At 45.0% G+C, this 19,269-nt stretch overlaps 1 protein-coding gene across 1 annotated transcript in view; it reads left to right on the forward strand.

The window, feature by feature from the left end:
- The window catches only part of LOC119405054 (ATP-binding cassette sub-family G member 8), a 351,665-nt gene extending 337,381 nt beyond the window's left edge, over nucleotides 1-14,284 (forward strand). The window contains exons 14-17 of the mRNA XM_049419193.1: nucleotides 1,122-1,330; nucleotides 5,112-5,188; nucleotides 7,151-7,561; nucleotides 9,820-14,284. Coding sequence (XP_049275150.1) covers nucleotides 1,122-1,330; nucleotides 5,112-5,188; nucleotides 7,151-7,561; nucleotides 9,820-10,014 — 892 coding nt within the window. The 3' untranslated portion in view covers nucleotides 10,015-14,284. The remainder of the gene's footprint in view (nucleotides 1-1,121; nucleotides 1,331-5,111; nucleotides 5,189-7,150; nucleotides 7,562-9,819) is intronic.
- The last annotated feature ends 4,985 nt before the right edge of the window (nucleotides 14,285-19,269 follow it).

Consider the following 19,269-nt stretch of genomic DNA (forward strand, 5'->3'; position numbering starts at 1 on the left):
CCGACGTAAATCGAGAGCGGCGTTCGGATCAGATGCGCTTCTTGCCGCGGGGTGCCGCCACTTGCCGGCGCCGCACTTCTCAGTACACGGTAGCCGCGCTCGCGCAAGCGAATCACAGCGGGAGAGCGGGAGAGCGCGCTGACGTAACTTCTTTCCCCCATGCCATCCCTCCCTGTCTAGCTTCCAGTGCGCTCGTCGGCACGAGAAAAGAGAGAAAGCGCTGGGAGCGTGCGCCAAACCCCCGTAACTCCGCTGATTCTTGACGGATTCGAGAAATTTTTGCGGCAATCGATTCGGGAGGGCAGTACACTCCGATACTGAGGTCATTAGATCATTACTTGGAAAAGTGGTTCATGACCCCTTTAAGGAACAGCTGGCTATACCATGTCATCACACATGTTCGAATGATGATTCTTCGCACTTAATTTGCTCATTCAACTTTAAATATGCAAAGATGATAAATTCAGGTGTGATTCCTCCGGTATCCTGTGCACCTATAACTTTTGCACGTAAGGTGTGTAAGCTGGTATTCACTCTCAAATTGAAGCCACCTATACATAGCTGTAATTTCAAAATACCATCTAACATGGCCCGCAAATATGTTAGTTACATTTGTATGTCAAAGCGAAGGTTATGGATGCATGTTACCAGTGTAGTAAAGAAAGCACACAGAGCACTGTGGGCACTGCCCCCTGCTAGTATAGCGTGAGTTCCCACCAAGAAAAAGATAGGCAATACTGGGTACTTAATGAATTCATTTTCATTTGATATACTTTCTACGCTGATGCTCTTTCAACCGACCTGCACCGTGCAACATTCGTTGTGATGCCATCTAGCCCATTATCCAGTAATGAATTATTATATATGATGCTAACATTCGCATCCTGCAGCTACCGTAACTAGTCCTCGTCATTTTCATTCTTTCTGTCCAACAATGGCAATCATGAAAGCTATAGCCTTTATTATTGTCATTATTGGCCACACTTAATTGTATGATGGTCAGTGTCAGTGGCACTTCCTAAAATGGCCATTGCTAATAAGAAACAGAGTTAAACACAGAATCAAAGACAAGGAGTTCTTACGTAACATGACCGTTGCTTGTTTTCTTTTCTTTTGCACAGACGGGCACTGATCTACACTTTCCCATACAATGTGGTATACTTCTTTCGTCGTCTATTCCTTGCTGCCTTCATCTCCGTGCTTCTTGGGGCCATCTTCTGGAACGTGAGGGCAGGACTTGACCAGGAGCACGTCCTGGATCGGCTTGGCTTTCATTACACGCTCCTCGGTCTCTGTCTCTGGCCACTTCTGCTCGGCGACATCACTGACGGTAAGAAGGCTCAGTAATTTATTGCAACTCACTGCAAGACGCATAACACTGGCACTAAAAAATTATTTCTTCATATTGCTACGTACCAGTGGCATCGTGGTCCACAAGACGAAGAAAAGGACGACAATAAGATAGACTGGCGCGAGCTGTTCCTATCAGCAGCGCTGCTCGGTGAACCACTTGCAAATACATCTGTTGCTAGTCCTTCGAGTCTCTGTTTATATTCCCCGTAACATATTTGGTGGAGGTGCTGGGTAGAGGTGTCGGAAGGAGTGGCCACCGTGAAAGCATTCACTGCGTTGTCTTCTAAGGTGGACAGCAATGCCAAAGAGATGCCTTGCGGCAGCACTTGAGGTGTCAAGCTAAAATTGACAACTGGAAGGCACGTGGAGTTCCCTGCGACAGACAGAACGGTGTGCGGTAATGCAATGCCGCGGCTGATGAGGACATCGGTGATAGGTGTCAGCACATAGTCGCCGTCGGGAACTGGTGGTCTTGATACGAACTCGACGTAGGTCAGTGTTTGGGCTGGAAGGCGAACATATCGGGCAGTGCAGAGGCGACTCGGCCGTGGTGCAGCAGGGTCTGTTATGGGCAAGTGAAGACGGAGTGTACTGGCCGAACAGTCAATGAGGGCAGAATGTGCGGACAGGAAGTCGAGGCCTAGGATTACGTCATGTGGGCATTTTTCAAGGACGGCGAAGAGAACAACTGTGTGGCGATCAGCGATGCTTACATGAGCGGAGCACATTCCAACGACAGATGCTGTTCCCCCGTCGGCAACACGGATGAACTTAGTCGTCGCAGGTGTGAGGACTTTCTTGAGCTTTCGGCGAAAATCAGTGGTCATGACGGAAAGTTGAGCCCCAGTGTCGACGAGAGCAGTCACATACACACCGTCCACTTGTACATCGATAAGGTTCTGTTTCGTCTGTATGGTCAATAGAGGATTTTCGGTCAGTCCCATTGATGCAGCGCCACCTCCAGGGGCTGCAACATTTAGTTTTCCGTCGAGGAGCGTCGTGGGAAGGCGGGCGAAAGTGGTCGGCGGGGCTGGGGAGAACGAGACTGGCGACGTTGGGGCGATGGTGAGCGGGAGTAGCGGGGATCACTCACAGGTTCCTGAGGGGCAAAGTGGTCTGGGCTGGTCGCATGACGATAAAAGGGACGGCCATTGGAAGAACGCTGGAAAGTTTGTGTAGTAGGACCCCAGCGACTTCTGCAATGGCGAGAAACATGCCCAATACGGTGACAAGAGAAGCAAATGGGCTTGTCATCATGTGTTCGCCATGCGGACGGATTGCGGAATGTTGATGGAGAGCCAGAGGGGAATGGACGTGGAGTTGTGAATTGTTGCTGGAAGTCGGTACGGGGAGGCGTCGAAATGGAGCAAATACCCATGCTGGCAATTTCCTGTCGCACGACTGCTTGAATTAGGGGCAAGGGGATTGAAGGAGAGTGGTCAGGGTGCGGTGGTGGCACTGTAGCAGGAGCGGCTGCTTGAAGTTCACGTCGGACGAGTCGTGTCAAGTTATCGCAAGTGTCTGGAGGACGATATGAGTCCAGGCAAGATGACGTCGCTGCGGTATTCGGAAGGCGCTGGAACTGATGTGAGATGCGTCTGCTTTTAGCCTGTTCCAGGCGGCGACATTCTTGAATGATCACATCAACAGACGTAACGTTGCTAAATACCAGCAAGTTAAACGCGTCGTCGGCTATACCCTTCGGGATGTGCGCAACTTTTTCTGGCTCGGACATGTTTTCGTCGGCTCTGCGGCAGAGTGCTAGGACACTTTGAATATAACTGATGTAGGACTCAGTGGAAGTTTGCGCGCGAGTAGATAATTCATTCTTTGCGGCTTGTCAACGACCAAAAGGGTTTCCAAAAAGCCCACGGATCTTTTCCTTGAAGCTGTCCCAGCTTGTAATGTCATGCTCGTGTGTGTCAAACCAGACACTGGGGGTTCCGTCCAAGTAAAAGATGACATTTGCGAGCATGAGTGTGGGGTCCCACCTGTAACTGGCGCTGACACGTTCGTAAAGGTGCAGCCATTGGTCGACGTCGGAACCCTCGAGGCCCGAGAACACGCCAGGGTCTTTCAAGACGGGAAGCGTCACGAAAGTTGTTGCGGCCGCTTGGTTGGAAGGCAGGACAGGAGGCGTGACGACCGGAGTGGGTGCATTCGAGTCTTGAGAGGGCATGTTGAAAGCCGAGAGCGAACGCCCGCTGCGGAGTTCCGTGGCGAGGACGGGGATCGCACCGCTCCACCAAATATGTTACGGGGAATATACTACGTTCATACATGTTCATACTACGTTCATACTACGTTCATACTACGTTCATACATATACTACGTTCATACATAACTATACTACGTTTCATACATGAGGTGCAACACAGTAGAAGCTATGCAGTAAGTTCAGTTAGCGAAATGTGCAAGTCCACGTGTCTTGCACTTGATTTCATCGTTTTAAACGTGACCTCCACGGGTGGCTCTGGCTGCGTGCTACTTGAACTAATTTCAGAGGCCACGATGCGAAACAGAGATGCTAAGCAATCCAGAACAATCTATTGATAACCATACAAACAACATGATTTATTTATTTCTAATGCACAAAGCATCTTCATTTATTACTCAGTCTAAAAACAAAGAAAAAATCACATTACGAGTGATAAAATTATTCAACTATTTCTTGGTGCGAATGAATCTACTGCAAGAAGTCTCACTGGCTTCACTAGTGTTGCACCTGACGTATGAAATAGACTAAAACACACAAGACAAGCTTAAAACACACACACAAGACAAGTTTAAAACTATGCAATTAAGGATATGGTAAATTATTCCTACAAAAGTGTACAAGATGGACAAAGGTCCAAAAAGGAAAAAAATTGCCTGGATTTTTTTTGTCAACTAAAGATGATTCCTTTCTGATAAATCCACATAGATTTCCTTTGCAGCTTCAACCTACAAACTAGTGGATGAGAATTTTTTCCCCTTCCACATACAATTAAAAGTATCTGAGGAACACTTTTTTAGTTACTCATGGTTATCTCTTTAAACAGAAATAGATCTAAACGTCTCTTGATGAGGTGGACAGTACTAGCAGCATAGGTTGCAGAGTGATCTTAACTGATAAAGAAGAAGTTGCTAATTAACTAAGCAACTAGTGAAGTAAGGTTGGTGGTGTTAGTAATTCAGGCCAATTCAAATAAGGCAGTTAGTAAAGCAAATTAGTACCTTTAGGGCACGTGTTTTAAGAACGGAACTGAACCTGGCTGAACAGCAAATGAAGCAACATTTTAGCGGAAGTCCTCCACTTAGCAATCTGGACTGCTTATTAGCACCAACCGGATAATGAACACATTTTTACTGCGGACGTTTCTTGAAACTAATTATGCTAACTACATGATTTTCGCTGTATGGATGTAACTTCGTTACTGCTCAGCTTGGATTACCACAATTAGTACATGTTCTTTGGCACGATTAATTAACAGTGTTATAGAGAATTTTTAGCTAATACCACTCTGCAATTCTTCATTTTGCAAGTGGTATTCAGCTCTTATGAGTAACCGAGCTGGTGTGACAGAACTGCAGTATCCACCACAGATATCTTTAACAAACCTTTTATACTATGGTGTTATGCATGGTGTTGAGGGAGCAACATCATGATAAAGAAAAATTTGTTTAGAAAACCATTTACAATACTTTCACATGATTCTGACTTGCATGGCCATCGCCTATAGCTGATGTGGCTCAGACGCATGTCTTTCTCATTCCAGTTTGGCGAGAAAAGACGTACGTCTCACGAGATATCAATGAAAGGTTGTACAATGGCATTGCATACATCATATCAAAGGTAAGATCAGTTCTTTGCATTTTTTGTATAACTTATTGACCATATTTAACTTAATCACATACTGCTGAGGTGACACCATTTGACTTGTTTTTGTTAGCTCAGAGCCCTACATACTTACCTTTGTTTGTCTCTCATGGTATAGCAATCCAAAAGGCTAGTACTTCGTAAATCTTTTCTGCCATCACTGCTATATGTATGTCAATAACTTATCACTAACTTACATGCAGATTACCCGAGTTTTGTGTTGGTATAGATTTAATTGAAGCAGAACCTGTTGCTTTTCATTCACTCAATGCTGCACAAGATGAGCAAATAACAACAACTTTGATTTTTCGTAATTCAGTGACCTAACTTGGTTTAAGCTAAACTTGCTTCACGGATGCCTAATTCATTGTTGCTTGCTTCATTTAGCTTTGCTACCTACGCAAAATGTAGAAGAGGGGTTTATGAATGTTGGAACTGTTGAATGTGTACTAAATCAAATATTTATCTATTTGAATTGGCATTCAAATTCAACAGTCACTATTCACAAGTACGATAGCTTTCAAATATACTTCACCATCTCTGCATGATTGAGCAGAAAATTGGTGCAGCAGTGCAACAGGTCTAGTCTCAGTGGCAACAACAGCCAAAAGCATGACAAATTATAGAATGAAACACAATGTATCACACTACGCTTCTATATCACTCAATCAGTTCGACTTCTACTGAACCTTTTCGAGCGAGCCATCATCATCCCATACCTGCCACTGAGTCCTGATTACACAAAAAAGCTGCTTATTGCCCCGAACACTTTCTGTTCATACTGTCAATAAACAGCCCTACATAACATGTGATGTAATGGCACAAACTTGGTATGTGACCGTACCGAAGTATTCAAAAAACCTATTAGAAAAACACTCAATACTCAACTTGCTACTGCCACTACAGTATTCAATTCATGTTCATTTTGACTCTATTTGCACAACCTTAGTGTCAAAAACTGTTTCCGTGGACGTAAACAGCTAAGCCAGCACCAATAATGAGATACAAATTTGCAGGGTTGATACCATAGGAGGAATAATTGAGGAGGTGCTCAAACTACCTCTGCATGTGGACAATTATGGCGGGGACAATGCCAAGTGAATATAAAAATCAGCGACGTTCACAGATGAAGCTGCCAATAGCGATACTAGCCGAGTCACATGGCTTTTGCGACAGTGATAATTTGCACAGCACCAGCCAGCAAAAGTTGTATACTCAGTTGTTTAAAAGTAAGAATGCATAAAAGATTATGTAGTATCTTACAAATGCAATATCTGTTTCATTTATGCCTTTAACGTTCGATGCTGCTTCTCTTGCTATTTTATGTTATCGGTATCTAGGTGAAACAGAAATTGTAGGTTTCAAGTTTTGCGCTTTGCGATCAATTCTGCAAAGGCAAACTTTGATCATGCTAACAGATTTTTACAGTAATATCCACTTCGTCTCCACGAGTGTCCACTGTAGTTTCTGTCTCCATTTCATTTAGTTATCAACCTTATAAGTTAATATCGAAGCATCTCCCTAAGAATAAACTTTGGCATTTTGATACCACTAAGTGCGATTTTGTAAATTCAAGGGAGATGTACAGTTCGGCAAACATTACAACCACTATGGAATGCAACTTTCACCATGACATCCCCACAAACTAGTCATTTTAATGCTAAAATTCAGAGTGCAAATTCAGTATGGGACATAGAAGAACACACACAGCACAGGATGAGCACTATCCTGTATTTGCCCTGTGCTATGTCCTGTGCTGTGTTTGTTCTTCTATGTCCCGTACCGAATTGCTCTCTGAAGTTTAGCATTATGAACCAACTAGCCCAGCAACAAATTCGCTTAGTCATTTTAACAGTGCTATACTGAAGCTCCTTAGACGATCACCTTCCGTCTACCTCACATGCCCACCATCAACACCAAAATATATTCTCCTCACAGCTCACGTACAGCCTACCGACAGCCACGGCCATCGCGGCAGCATACGTCTTTCCAGCCTACTCCATGACGGGCCTGCCTCAGCGCGAAGAGACGCGAAACTTCGGCCCCTACATGGGCTACACGTTACTCTACCTGCTGACTGTACGGGCCATTGCCATGACGTCGGCGTGGACGTTCCCAACGCGGCAGCGGGCAGCCGCCTTCCTGGGTCTGGTAGTTCTGGTGTTCTGCCTGAGTGGTGGCTACGCCGTCCATCTCATGGACCTGTCACTGGTCACCTCGTGGCTCCAGTGGGTGTCGCCGCTGCGCTGGACACTCGAGCAGCTCGCCATGGTCGAGTTTGCCGGAGGGACGACGCCTATGTATGACTGTCCGCGAGGTCCGGTGGTCCTTCAGGAAAATGGTATCCAGGTGAGCAGGAACCTTTTGGGGCTTATTTTTGTCGCACAACAACAATCATTGTTCATTCTGCATGCCTTTTCTCACTGAAAGGCACCACACGTGGTACTCTTCCAGGTCGCAAGCCGCATGCACGCTGTTGACGCGACATAACATTCTCGATAGTAAGGTAACGAGTGCCGAATTTTCAAGAATGGTAATGTAAGAAAGTTAAATGGCAATTACTGCCGTGTGGTAAAAACAACCTCAAAGATTGACACTGTTTTTGGAATAAAATAAAGCAATACACTCAAACCTCGATATAACGAACACAGATATAACCAATTATCGGTTATAACGAAGTAAATAAAGAATAGTCTTGTCATAGCTACAGTGTTACAAATAAACGTTTATAACGAATTTTCGGATATAACAAAGTTATTTTCGTGGCAGATGTGAGGTTTGAGTGTACTCCCCACTGGAAAAGACAACCTTATAACTTCTAAAAACTAACAAAATCGGCAGTTCAGTCGGTTGACCACAGCAGCCAGTGATGCATTGAAGCTGGCATGTATCAAGAGAGAGTGGTAGACTCGCAATTGGCCGCCGACACTAACAACTGTAGTCATAAGCTGTTACATGCAAAATTTTCCACCATGCTTACAGATGGCAAGAAAGATGTTTTAAATATTCTAAATCTTCATTATCTCATTTCTTTTTTTTTGTACTGTGTACAGTCTTTTTCCTACGTTAAAAGATGCTGACTTATTAGTTATAATATGCCTGCCTAGTACATAATATCTGCCCATTTTGTGGCGACCTGTAGTGAAAGAAACATAGTTCCAACGTATTTATTACTAGTTAGGCATGTGTTCCTCTTAATTAAATATACCGCACAAGGTCCAAGGAGCTGCAAGAGATTGCAAAGCCAGTTGATTTTTTCAGTTAACTAATGGTGAAGCACGTGTGCTTCATTTAGCTGAAATAATGAAATGGCAAGTGTTTATTATGCGAGTCAACCACCATCTTACGGGGCAGCATAGCTTGCATTATGCTATACGAAAATGACCTGTTCTTTACAACAAAATTAACTTTTTTTTTAACACGAAAGTGTTTTATGCCGGGGTCCACCAAGATTTTAGTGACGTATTTCCGTCACGGAAATGACGTCGAAAAAATATGCCTGATCAGATGGCAAAGAAAAAAAGGTAACGTCAACGGGCATAGAACCCACGACCGCTCGGTCCGCAACAATAGATGCCGGGCACGCCATCCATTGCGCCACGGTCACTTTTTTTTTCTTTATTGATTGCGCCACGGTCACAGACTCTGAAGGCTTCACGAACGCGCCTTTTATATCTACCATTCTCCCGGTCGGCTGAGTGGTGTTGACCTCTGGGAGTGGTAAGGTAAAGTAATTCGTCACTGCTGTGGCCTCCGCGACTAGCGCCTGCAACGCGTTACGCGTCCGTCCCATTCGGCGCGTTTTCAATAGAAGTGTAATTTTGTCAATGCCTTAACACACCGCGAGGTGGCGACCTTTGCCCAAGCGTCGTAAAGTCGGCCTCGCTCATAGCATCACGCCAATGCAAACCAAAAATAGCTCTGCGACGCGTGCCTGCCTCACCTGGCTGTAACACCGCGTTCTCCACTCACGCGCTCGCCCCGAGAAAAATCGCGGCCGGGCTACCGGCGCAGCACGACGCGCTTTGCGTTTCCCTCTAGTCCGGCCGTGGTGTTCAATCACATTTTAACATGCCGCGGGATGGCGACCAAGTTGTGCGTCCAATATGCGACGCTCTTCTGGCTATCACACCTCGTTCTCTGATTACGCTTTCACCGTTACCTACTACAGCTACCACAAGGGTTTGTTTAATCATTTAACATGGACGTTTGTCGTCGGGATGGAGATGTACCACCAATCATCAAAGTGTCTGCATACACGTTAAACGGTGCCATTAGCTGCCAGACATCCATATACATTGTGCAAACTCTCTTATATCACTGTACACTAAGCATTCAGTTATTTCTGTAAGGGCACGCTTTACTTTCGTGTTATTCCGATTCCTATGACGGAGGGATCAGCCATGTTTTTTAAATACAGAAGTACTGCCATACATGTGTGTTCAGGCTATGCTGGATACAGTACAAAATGCTTTGCCTCATCTGGCGTTGACGTTTTGCACTGCTGAGGAAAATGTGGCTAAGTGTAAAGATGCGTTTGTAACATTTTGTGGTTAGTGCCTTAAAAAGTCTGTTCTCACTGAACTGCCTGCACTCTATTCTCGCAGGTCAAAGCGATATGCGGCATCGTGACGGACAATCACGCCCTAGCCCTGTTCGGCTTGCACCGCGAGTGGCCCACCGCGCAGCCTATCCTGATTGTGCTCGCAGTTCACGCCGTGTTCATCATCGCATCGATCATCTATATTGCGCTGAAGATGAGGGGCCCTGGGGCCACCCCAGATGTCGACAAGTCACGGTGAAGCGTGGTGACGATGCAAAAGAACTCCTCCTAAAAACTGGTTTGCTTGTGTGCAATGAATACATACGTAGTAGAGCCCAGTGCTGCAACTGAAAATGCTTTCTCTCCGGACAGTGTAGCATCTAAGTGCAGTTTTTTTAAACTACCAATCTTGACAAGGGAGCTAGCACCATCCTCGTGGGTTTACCAGGTCAAGTTTGGCCATTGCAGCTGGCAGAAGGAAAGAGTGAATTAACAGCCGGCTTTGTCTAACCATCTGGAACCAGGACGACACATCTAACAAGAATTTTATGTGAAGCTCATAACGGTGGCCTTCTTACATGGCTTTGAGCCACAAATTTAATACAGCTGCCTTTGCCACCGGCCTTCTCTACATCAGCTGTCACGTCGACATGCTATAACCAGCGACTCCAATGGACTGTAGGACTATACACGAGCTGCGCTGCTTGTTCCAGCCTTGCATGAAGTGCTTTTTCAAGCTTCATTTATCAGCTCAGTAGTCTTTCCATGCAGCAGCACACTGTGTTGCAGCGAGCTCGTTTTCCGATGAAGCAATGGACCATATCTCTGAAGCATTCAATCTTTGAGACTTACCGTCTGCCACGGGACATCTCCGCTTGCGCTGCAAAGTACGGCAGCTGCGACGGTGTGTGTTGTGTTTCTTCTACCTCTACTGGATTCACTCTTCGATGTGCAGTCGGACTCTGCGGCATGCAGCCAGTGTCTCGTTGTTTAGGAACTTGTAGTGTCTGCTCATCCGGTGCGACATCAGAGCCTGCAGTTTCACAGAATTGCTGATGGTGATGGTACTGACAGCAAAGCATGTGATGACTCTGCAATCTCGTTCCAACAGAGCACCACAGGCTAGTGAACAAAAAAAAAAGAAGAAAGCTCTGTGGGACTTCGTCGTCATGCTGAAACATTATATTCATACCAGGGTGTCTCACACAATGTGGATGCGAATGACCACTTGTGTTTATTGTTTTAGCATGTGACTACCATTTTTGCTCGCTACGATAACTCCTTCGCTGAAGTAGACATATCTACTCAGATTACCATCTTTTATTTCTCAAAGTGGAGACGTCTTACAAGTCAGTGTCTGAGTAACCTGAAACTACTTGCTTCCACTTCCTGCGGTACACACCTTTATGTATCGAAATGACCCAGCGCATATTTTTTCGACACAGTACTGCTTTATATCAAAACTGTCTGTTACATTGCCTTGTGCAGTAGTGGTTTATGTAGAGTACTGAACTTCATAAAAATAAAACAGTAACCTCGAGAAGTTTCTGAAACACTTTTGCAACACGATATCCCAGTGCAAGTTAATAATAAACTTCACATTTTTTAGCACTAATTTGCTGTTCGTTGTCAAGCCACTCACACAGAGCTCTGGCTTTTTAGGATTTAATTACGTCGTGTATGCGTCGTCGTAATGTAGCTTCGTTGGTTTTAGTGTGCCGAGTTGCCGCTTTATCATGCCGCACCCATGGCACGAAGTAGTACATTTATTATATTGAATACATCAAAAACAGATCTCTGGTGGAAAGCCTGTGCTGTAACACCAAGCTTGCGTCACAGTTAGTGCTGAATTTTCACCAAGTCTTTTCAATGCCACATGACATGTCACATGACATGTCACATGACATGTCACATGACACGACAGAATACACAGACAGAATCACATGACAGAGTAACGAAACGAGGCATACATATAACCAGCGTCATGATAATGCTTCGGTGATATTTTTGTCAACATTTTGGTCTGAGCAGCACTCTGCCAAGCTGTCACTGGGAGAGACTGAACATGAACGGTTGATAATAGAATAAAGACAGGCATGAGAAATTCTTATGATACACTGCTACAGATCTCTGATCAACAGCTTCTTAACTTTCAGAAAGGGGAAAATGTTGAGCTACAATCAAGCGACCCCACTAACTTAGTGCTTTTTAACTCAAGCCAGTTCTATGCACTCTTTCACTTGAGTGCCTCTCATGGATTGGTCATGCCAATTTACATACCACAGAATATTAGACACTATTTTCAATTTTCATTTTAGCATGATAGTTGTCAACATTCGACATTGTCAGCATACACCTTTGCAATGAAAAACAATTAATGCCTAAAAAGGGATTCATAGCAATTCATCACACATGACGAGCCACTACTAAATAAAAAACAGTAAGCAACGTATTGATCTCCTCCTCTTCTTTCCCAGTCTTAGTCTTATTCGACTGACAGGGTCAGCTTCCATAGATCACAGTATCCCATTTTCGCCTGTCATGGGGCTTGATCACGGTCTTCCATGAGGTCTAGATGCAAGTAAACTATATCATTTTTGTTTTATTAACTTTAGCCATTGACATACTGTCAGGTAGTACACGTTTCATTTGTTCAGCTATATATATATATTTCTTTCCTACACATTTGCACATGTTATGGGCATTAAAGAGTGCCTTCACGTGTGCACAGACATTTGGCCCGCTCATGCCCTACAAAGTTTGCTGCCTGATGACAGCATGCTGTCATACCACAGGGCCCGAACGTAACAAGCACACTTTGAATGAATTTTCAGACGCCAAGAGTTGACAGATAGAGTAGACTAAATTTAGAATGTGGTCGATGAGTTTATGCAAAAGTTTGCTATGTTATAAACAAGGCCTGCTATAGAAGTTCCATAGCAATACAATTTACAGCAAAGATATAACTTGTGCACTGCTCACGACGTTTATATTCTGGTAGTAAAGATTCTAAATCCTTCATAAGACTTGCAGCAACAGTAATCTGTTTATACTGCTGACATATAACATTAGCTACGTTATTCCTTCTTTTGCATACAGTCCATTGCAATTCTTTTTTTGTTGTCAAAATGTGTAACTGTAGTACCAGATGTGATTAAGACATCCTTATTTAGGGGTCTCCATCATAACAAGATTGAACTAGGTTTACTAATATGCAAACAATGTTCTTCTGCACGTCAAGAGTGTACGGAAGACTTTAACAATGTTCCTTCAGAGGCGTCACCAAAACTAGACCGTCAGCGTTATAAACAAACCAACTTAGTCTAAGCGGCACACTACAAACATACAGCTAAGGTGACGAACTAGACTTAGAAAGTTGTGCAAGTGTCTTCACACTGTGTCACTTGATGTTATTATTACCTAACACTGCCATTTATGATACATATGCCAACATTGGCTGAGTGTTCATATTGCACTTTGCAATTCAATAACTCGTCTAAATGTAGCCACACTGGGGCTTGCATGTCAACGGCACATATATAAAATAGTTGACTAGGATGACTTTTTTCTAACTTTGTACATTTAGAAATAGTAATTACCAAGTGTGCAGGAATGACACTTTGCTGTAGTGTGCCACTTTTCAATGCAATTGCTTTCTGCGCACATATCTCGAGCAGCGTTTTCTTTTACTCACATAAAAACAACAGGAAAAAATCTCAGTGATTGATGGAACAAAAGAAGAGAACAGCACAAATTCTTCAGATTTTGTTTGCATGAACATTTCTGTTGGCTGCTATTGTCAGATTGTATGTGCACAGCTGTTTGAAAATAAGCTTGTCTTTGGTCTCTGTTCAATTTGTAGGTATACGCTGCCCCAAGCTGTATGTTGACATTGAATTCTGTATCATAGCTGTTTGACTTGTAAAGTGTGAGCGAGTGCGCATGTTTACAAGATAATCTAAATGGAGTATGTTAATGGGTACGAGTTTGAAAGTTTTAACCAAACTTGTGGTCCAAGAATGATTCCTAACAACCATATTTTTAGCAGGTGCAGTTTTTATTCTGAAAAAGAACTCAACTTTCCAGTCGTTTCCTTCTTAACTATCTATTTGAAAGTTCTCGTGTCATAAGTCACTGTGGCCACCATTGCTTTTTTTTTTTTTTGGTGCCTTGAATTAATGTAATAACCTGCCATGTTTGGCCATTTTTCTTCCATGCCTTGAGATATATGATGACAGAGTAACATAATGTTTAAATCTTTCTGCTATCTCCCTTTTGTTAACCTTTCCCAGGTTCAGAAAGTTTTATATTTCGCACACATTTACGTGCCAAACACATGCACTTAAATAGCACTTCCGTGCTTTCTCAATTTTTTTGTCTCCTCAGGTTTCCTAAAACAGTCCTTTGCCATGATGAGAAAAAAATACATGTCATCATGAACTGACGAACCTGTACATATGTGGTGACTGTCTGTTTCGCGTGTTTTGACAATATGCACACTGCTCTCTTGTAAATAAAGGTTTCTTAATCATTCCTCACTGTGTATTTTTTCTATGCGACACTTGTGGCACATTGCCTTGCTGTCACAGTTTTCATAAGAAATCTTTATGCCCAATGAACACCATAACAGTCTAGTGTTCAAGCTGACGTTTCTGTAACTAATACTTTGCAATCCATCATTCAGATTTGATTTCTTAAGCATCCCAACTTTCTTCTAAATTCTGGTATCATGTATACATCATGTATTGCAGTCATTCCTCACTTTTTATATAAAGGAATACGAACGCAATGTTTACTGATCGTTTTTTTAAACAACGAAAGTACACCGTGAAACTGTTGGGAAAAAAATACTAAAAAGCCTTAGAGCCACCTAATAGTTTACTATAAAACAATTTAGGCAGCAGCACGGAATGGAAGGGAAATGCAGGGTATTTTGCATGACAATTCCCAGAAATCAGAGCTAAAAGCCCTTATGACAAATGTTTCTCAACTTTCTTGTAATTACTGGCTACAGTTATTACCTGGTGGTGTTTCGTTTTTCTAGGAACACTTTATATTAAGGAAGCTATCATTTCCACCTCACCCCCCCCCCCCCCCCGCTTCCCCCAGTCATTACTGCAGATATGCTACATGGCTAATACTAATATATCTGGTGTTTAACGTCCCAAAACCACGATATGATTATGAGAGACACCATAGTGGAAGGCTCCAGAAATTTCGACCATCTGGGGTTCTTTAATGTGCACCTAAATCTAAGTACATGGGCCTCAAACATTTCTGCTTCCATTGAAAATGCAGCCGCCGTGGCCGGGATTCAATCCCGCGACCTTCGGGTCAGCAGTCGAGCGCCATAACCGCTAGACCACCGTGGCGGGGCTGCTACATGTCTAAGGCCAACATTACTAGCAAGAATAATTTGAGGATTATAAGCTTCACTACCTACAATAAGATATTTAGCTTTAATTGCTTGCACTCTCTAACGCACAGTGTAATTGTGAAATATACATTGATGATGTGTATCAGTGTCAGTTAAGCATCTGATTAGCAAAAATCCGTACCAGTACTATAACATCGAGATATGTCTCGCTGTTCCAGTCAAGATTGTAGCACACTGTTAATTAGGTACACTTTTTGAAACATTCAGCTGGAACACTGATTGTTGAGATTGCACAGAAACTGGGACAGGTACATAACAACGGCAACAAGTGACTGCGCAGGGGAGCTGCCAGCACGATAGGAGAGGTGGGGGGGTCAAGCACTTTCCCGAAATGTCTGCCCCCCCCCCGCCCCCCTCGTTGCCGATCCATCATTCAAGCGTGCCTTGCCCCTCTGAAGGACCTCTCTCATTGGAGTTACCCCCCCACTCCCACTCCAAAATCTCTGGCTTCCCAGAAAAAATATCCTGGGCATCGGCCCTGCAGACTGTTATTTATTCATTTATTTATTTGATTTGCATACATAGATACGAGAAAATAGGGAGAGAGCAAGCTGGCAACTACCACCTATAGGGCACAACGCCTCTTTCGGGAGGAGGGGGGAGACAGAGGAAAGAAGGTTAGGAGGAGAGAAACAGGAAAGAAGATAGGAAAGTAAACGAAAAAATTGACGAAGACTTGGAAAAAATAGGTAAACACGCACTCACGCACGCACGCACGCACGAACGCACGCGCACACACACACACACACACACACACACGCACACACACACACACACACAAAGAAACGCTTATAAACGGGTGGCCAGATCTGTTTGGTCCATAAAGGTCAGCAGAGCTCGATGGGCCTGGTCGCGTCGAGATACACAACCTCTCAGAAAGAGGTATATAGATATATTATTTCATTCAGGAAATTAAGAGAGGACCGAAGAGAGGACCGGCTTCCAGTTGGTCTAGCGTTCCATAGCGCGGGTCACACGTTTGCAACTCAAGACAGGACCACAAAAAAAGGAAAGACTATGAGTACGTACTCGTACTTTGAAATTGTTGAAGCTACCAAACTCCGTACGAACGCGGCCCAGTAATGCACGATCGAGTGTAAGTTACTCACACGCATAGGCGTGCGCACAGGGGGGGGGGGGGGGGGAGGCGCCCCCCCTATTCACATAACAGGGGGGGGGGGCTGACTTTGCGCCCCCCCTTGTAATAGGGAGGTGGTCGCTGCGACGCGGGGGGGGGGGGGGCGCAATGTCAGCGCCATACATTGACATAAATGGGAGGGGGGCGGGCGCTGCGACGAACCTTCGCCCTCCGTGAAGGGGAAGGAACCCTGCGCATGCCTATGCTCACACGCCGATGCAAACATTCAAAACGCAAAAAATTGAATTAGATCCGCCGGTTGATTAACGTTAGCAGCGCGTATAATCCTAACTGCATGTGCGAAGAGCGAAAATTAAGATCGAGACGCCTTGCGAACGCTGACTGCAGCAGAAATTGTGCGCTCAATCATTCACAACTGGCCAGCTTACGGAGACATACACAGCCCAGCACTCTTTCGTGTGCGCAGCCCATTTGACATGCACGAAACAACATTCTCTACGAAAATTTTGATCAAAGCGGAACCGAATATTCAGACACACTGTGCAGCCAACTTCTTATATCTTTATTTCCTGAATGTGAAAGACCACCGCAAGTTGACAAGCCAATCACGTGCACGTACCTGTGTCAAAATTCAACGATCTTCAAGAAAATTGGACATTTTTTCATAGCCTAGGAATAACGCACATATTAAAAGGAACGCCGGACCAACGCCTGGCCGCACACTCCGGGTTACCGGAGGCATCCGGAGACGCTCAAACACTACTTATGTAAGAGCACTGCATGTACGTCACGTGGTTTCGGTCTCGTGCACGTCGTGCACCAAAGCAACCAAAACTTCTCCGCGCTCTGGCACCATGGTTGTCATTCCACGCATAGAGAGGGTTTTTAATAGCAACGGGCCCTTAGCGACCGCGCGCGCCGACCAATGCGTGCCCGCCCGCGTAAAGCACGTGACGCTTGCAGCGATTTTAATTGGTTCAACAGGCGGTGTGGAGAAGACGAAGCCTCCGCAAAGCCGTCAACGCGGCATTTCCCGCGTAACAATTGGAGTGAGTGGATGCAGTGCTTTGGGCGCTCCAGCGACCGACGGCTTCGAGCTAGCGTCGATCAGTGATCGTGAGCGACAGCAAGTTTTCTTGGGCACGAGAGGAACTGCGACTGAAACACGTAAGTCACTTCACGTGCTTATTATTTTGTTGAATAGAAGATGCATTTCTGCGGGAATTTTGTTTTGGTTAGCGTGTATGGCTTACGAGTTCCGAGGACTCGTAGACGCCGCGTCTCAATCCTTGAAGAGAGGCGTTCAGTACGATATTCATTCTAGATGCGTAGGGCCGGTTTGCACGAACTTAACCTTTGAAAAAATGAATGACCTATTGTCGTGGATGTGCGTTAGGTCTTGCGGTCCGCTCCGCGAAGTCTTTGCTACTTGTTGAACCTCGCGCGAGCGACGCGTCGTGTTCGCCGAGGTGTGCGTTGCAGTGAAGAATGGCGAAGAGTTGTGATGCGTGGCCGCACGTTGTCTAACTGATCCTTGTGACCGTGAACGGTACCAATGCTGTATCATCTTGGCGGATCCATTTTCGGAGCCAATGATCGAGATAAGCGTCTAGTGTTGGTGAATGTGGAGGTGCGCAGCGTCTCTTCCCGCAAAGTCGAGTTGACTCCTCGGAGTGCTGCCGTTTGCGAATGCTTTAAATTAGACCATATATTTCTGAAACGTTTTGTTGGCACTTGGTAGCGGTTGCGGAAATCAGTTATTTAATGTTTTAACGCCAAATGTGGTGTGGATTGCTTGCCGGCTCCTTGTTCACTCACGTATGAGAACCGTGCGCGTCTCTGAGGAGGAATCGTCGAAAGGTTACGGCATTCCCTACTATTCGTCCGTGACAAAAATAAAGCAAACGCACGCACACCGAAAGGCTTGACTTCGATGGCGATTGAGGCACTGCGGTGGGTTCACATAGTACGAGGCACTGCTGCGCGTTGTGGGGTGCGTTGAACGCTGCGTTTCCGTCTTAACTGGCGTTATCAGGAAAGTCTTGCGTCCCAGTCGTCACAATTGTTGCAGAGATACGTGGCGTTTTTGCGTTATGACGGTTTGAGCGTTAGTCGAATCTTCGAGAGGTCGGGGAAATAGTTGGCGTTCTTTTCGATGCGTTTGGGGCGTAACGCAGTTCCGTGATAGCCATAGTCGAAGCATAATGACACGAGTGGGCTGCTGGACAGCACAGCGTTGACTGCAAGGTATTGTGGAACTTCGATTTGTAACCGTTGGCGTACTGAATTTCGAGATTTCGTGTTGATAGATGTGCGGACTTGGATGCAAAAGCGTCGCGGTGGCCTGCTGCGTTGTGCGCACGTTGGCTTGATGCTTGTCACTCAGTGCCTACCCATGTGCACCTCCACCTTACGACGCAAGCTTGTGATATTGCGGCAATTTTAAGATCAGATTCTTTTCTTCTTCTTCGGCAACATTTCCGACAGGGACTGCTTGCTTATTGCGCAAGCGTTTCGTCGCGGCAAGGTATCAGCTTTCAGCTGCGTTCCGTGGTGCGTCTGCCCCACTCCACTTCGGCAATAAAGATTGGATCCGTGACAGACTTGGACAAAATTGATACTGGAACATGCCTCGACAAAATTACTACTTTTCACATCACGATTTGTTGTGGTAGACTACGATTCCCCAGCAGGCTATCCGCATAAATGCAGACCGGGGAGGTTGGAGGGGGGGGGGGGGGGTTGACTTGAACCCCTTTTTTCGGATGTCTTCACAGACCGCGTACGGGTCCTCTAACCACTCGAAAACTGGAATTCAAAAGCCTTTTACAAGGTGCTTAAATATGTTTTAGATTTATTATTATTCCTTGAAACTCACAGGATTTCTTGGGTTATGTATAGCTAGCTACTCAAGATGTCCGAGGGTTTTTGAGATTATGTGAACCGCTTTCTGTGACGGATCAGCGTGGATCTGGCAA

The sequence above is a fragment of the Rhipicephalus sanguineus genome, chromosome 9 (genome assembly GCF_013339695.2).
Source record: "Rhipicephalus sanguineus isolate Rsan-2018 chromosome 9, BIME_Rsan_1.4, whole genome shotgun sequence".
In the NCBI taxonomy this organism is placed as follows: domain Eukaryota; kingdom Metazoa; phylum Arthropoda; class Arachnida; order Ixodida; family Ixodidae; genus Rhipicephalus; species Rhipicephalus sanguineus.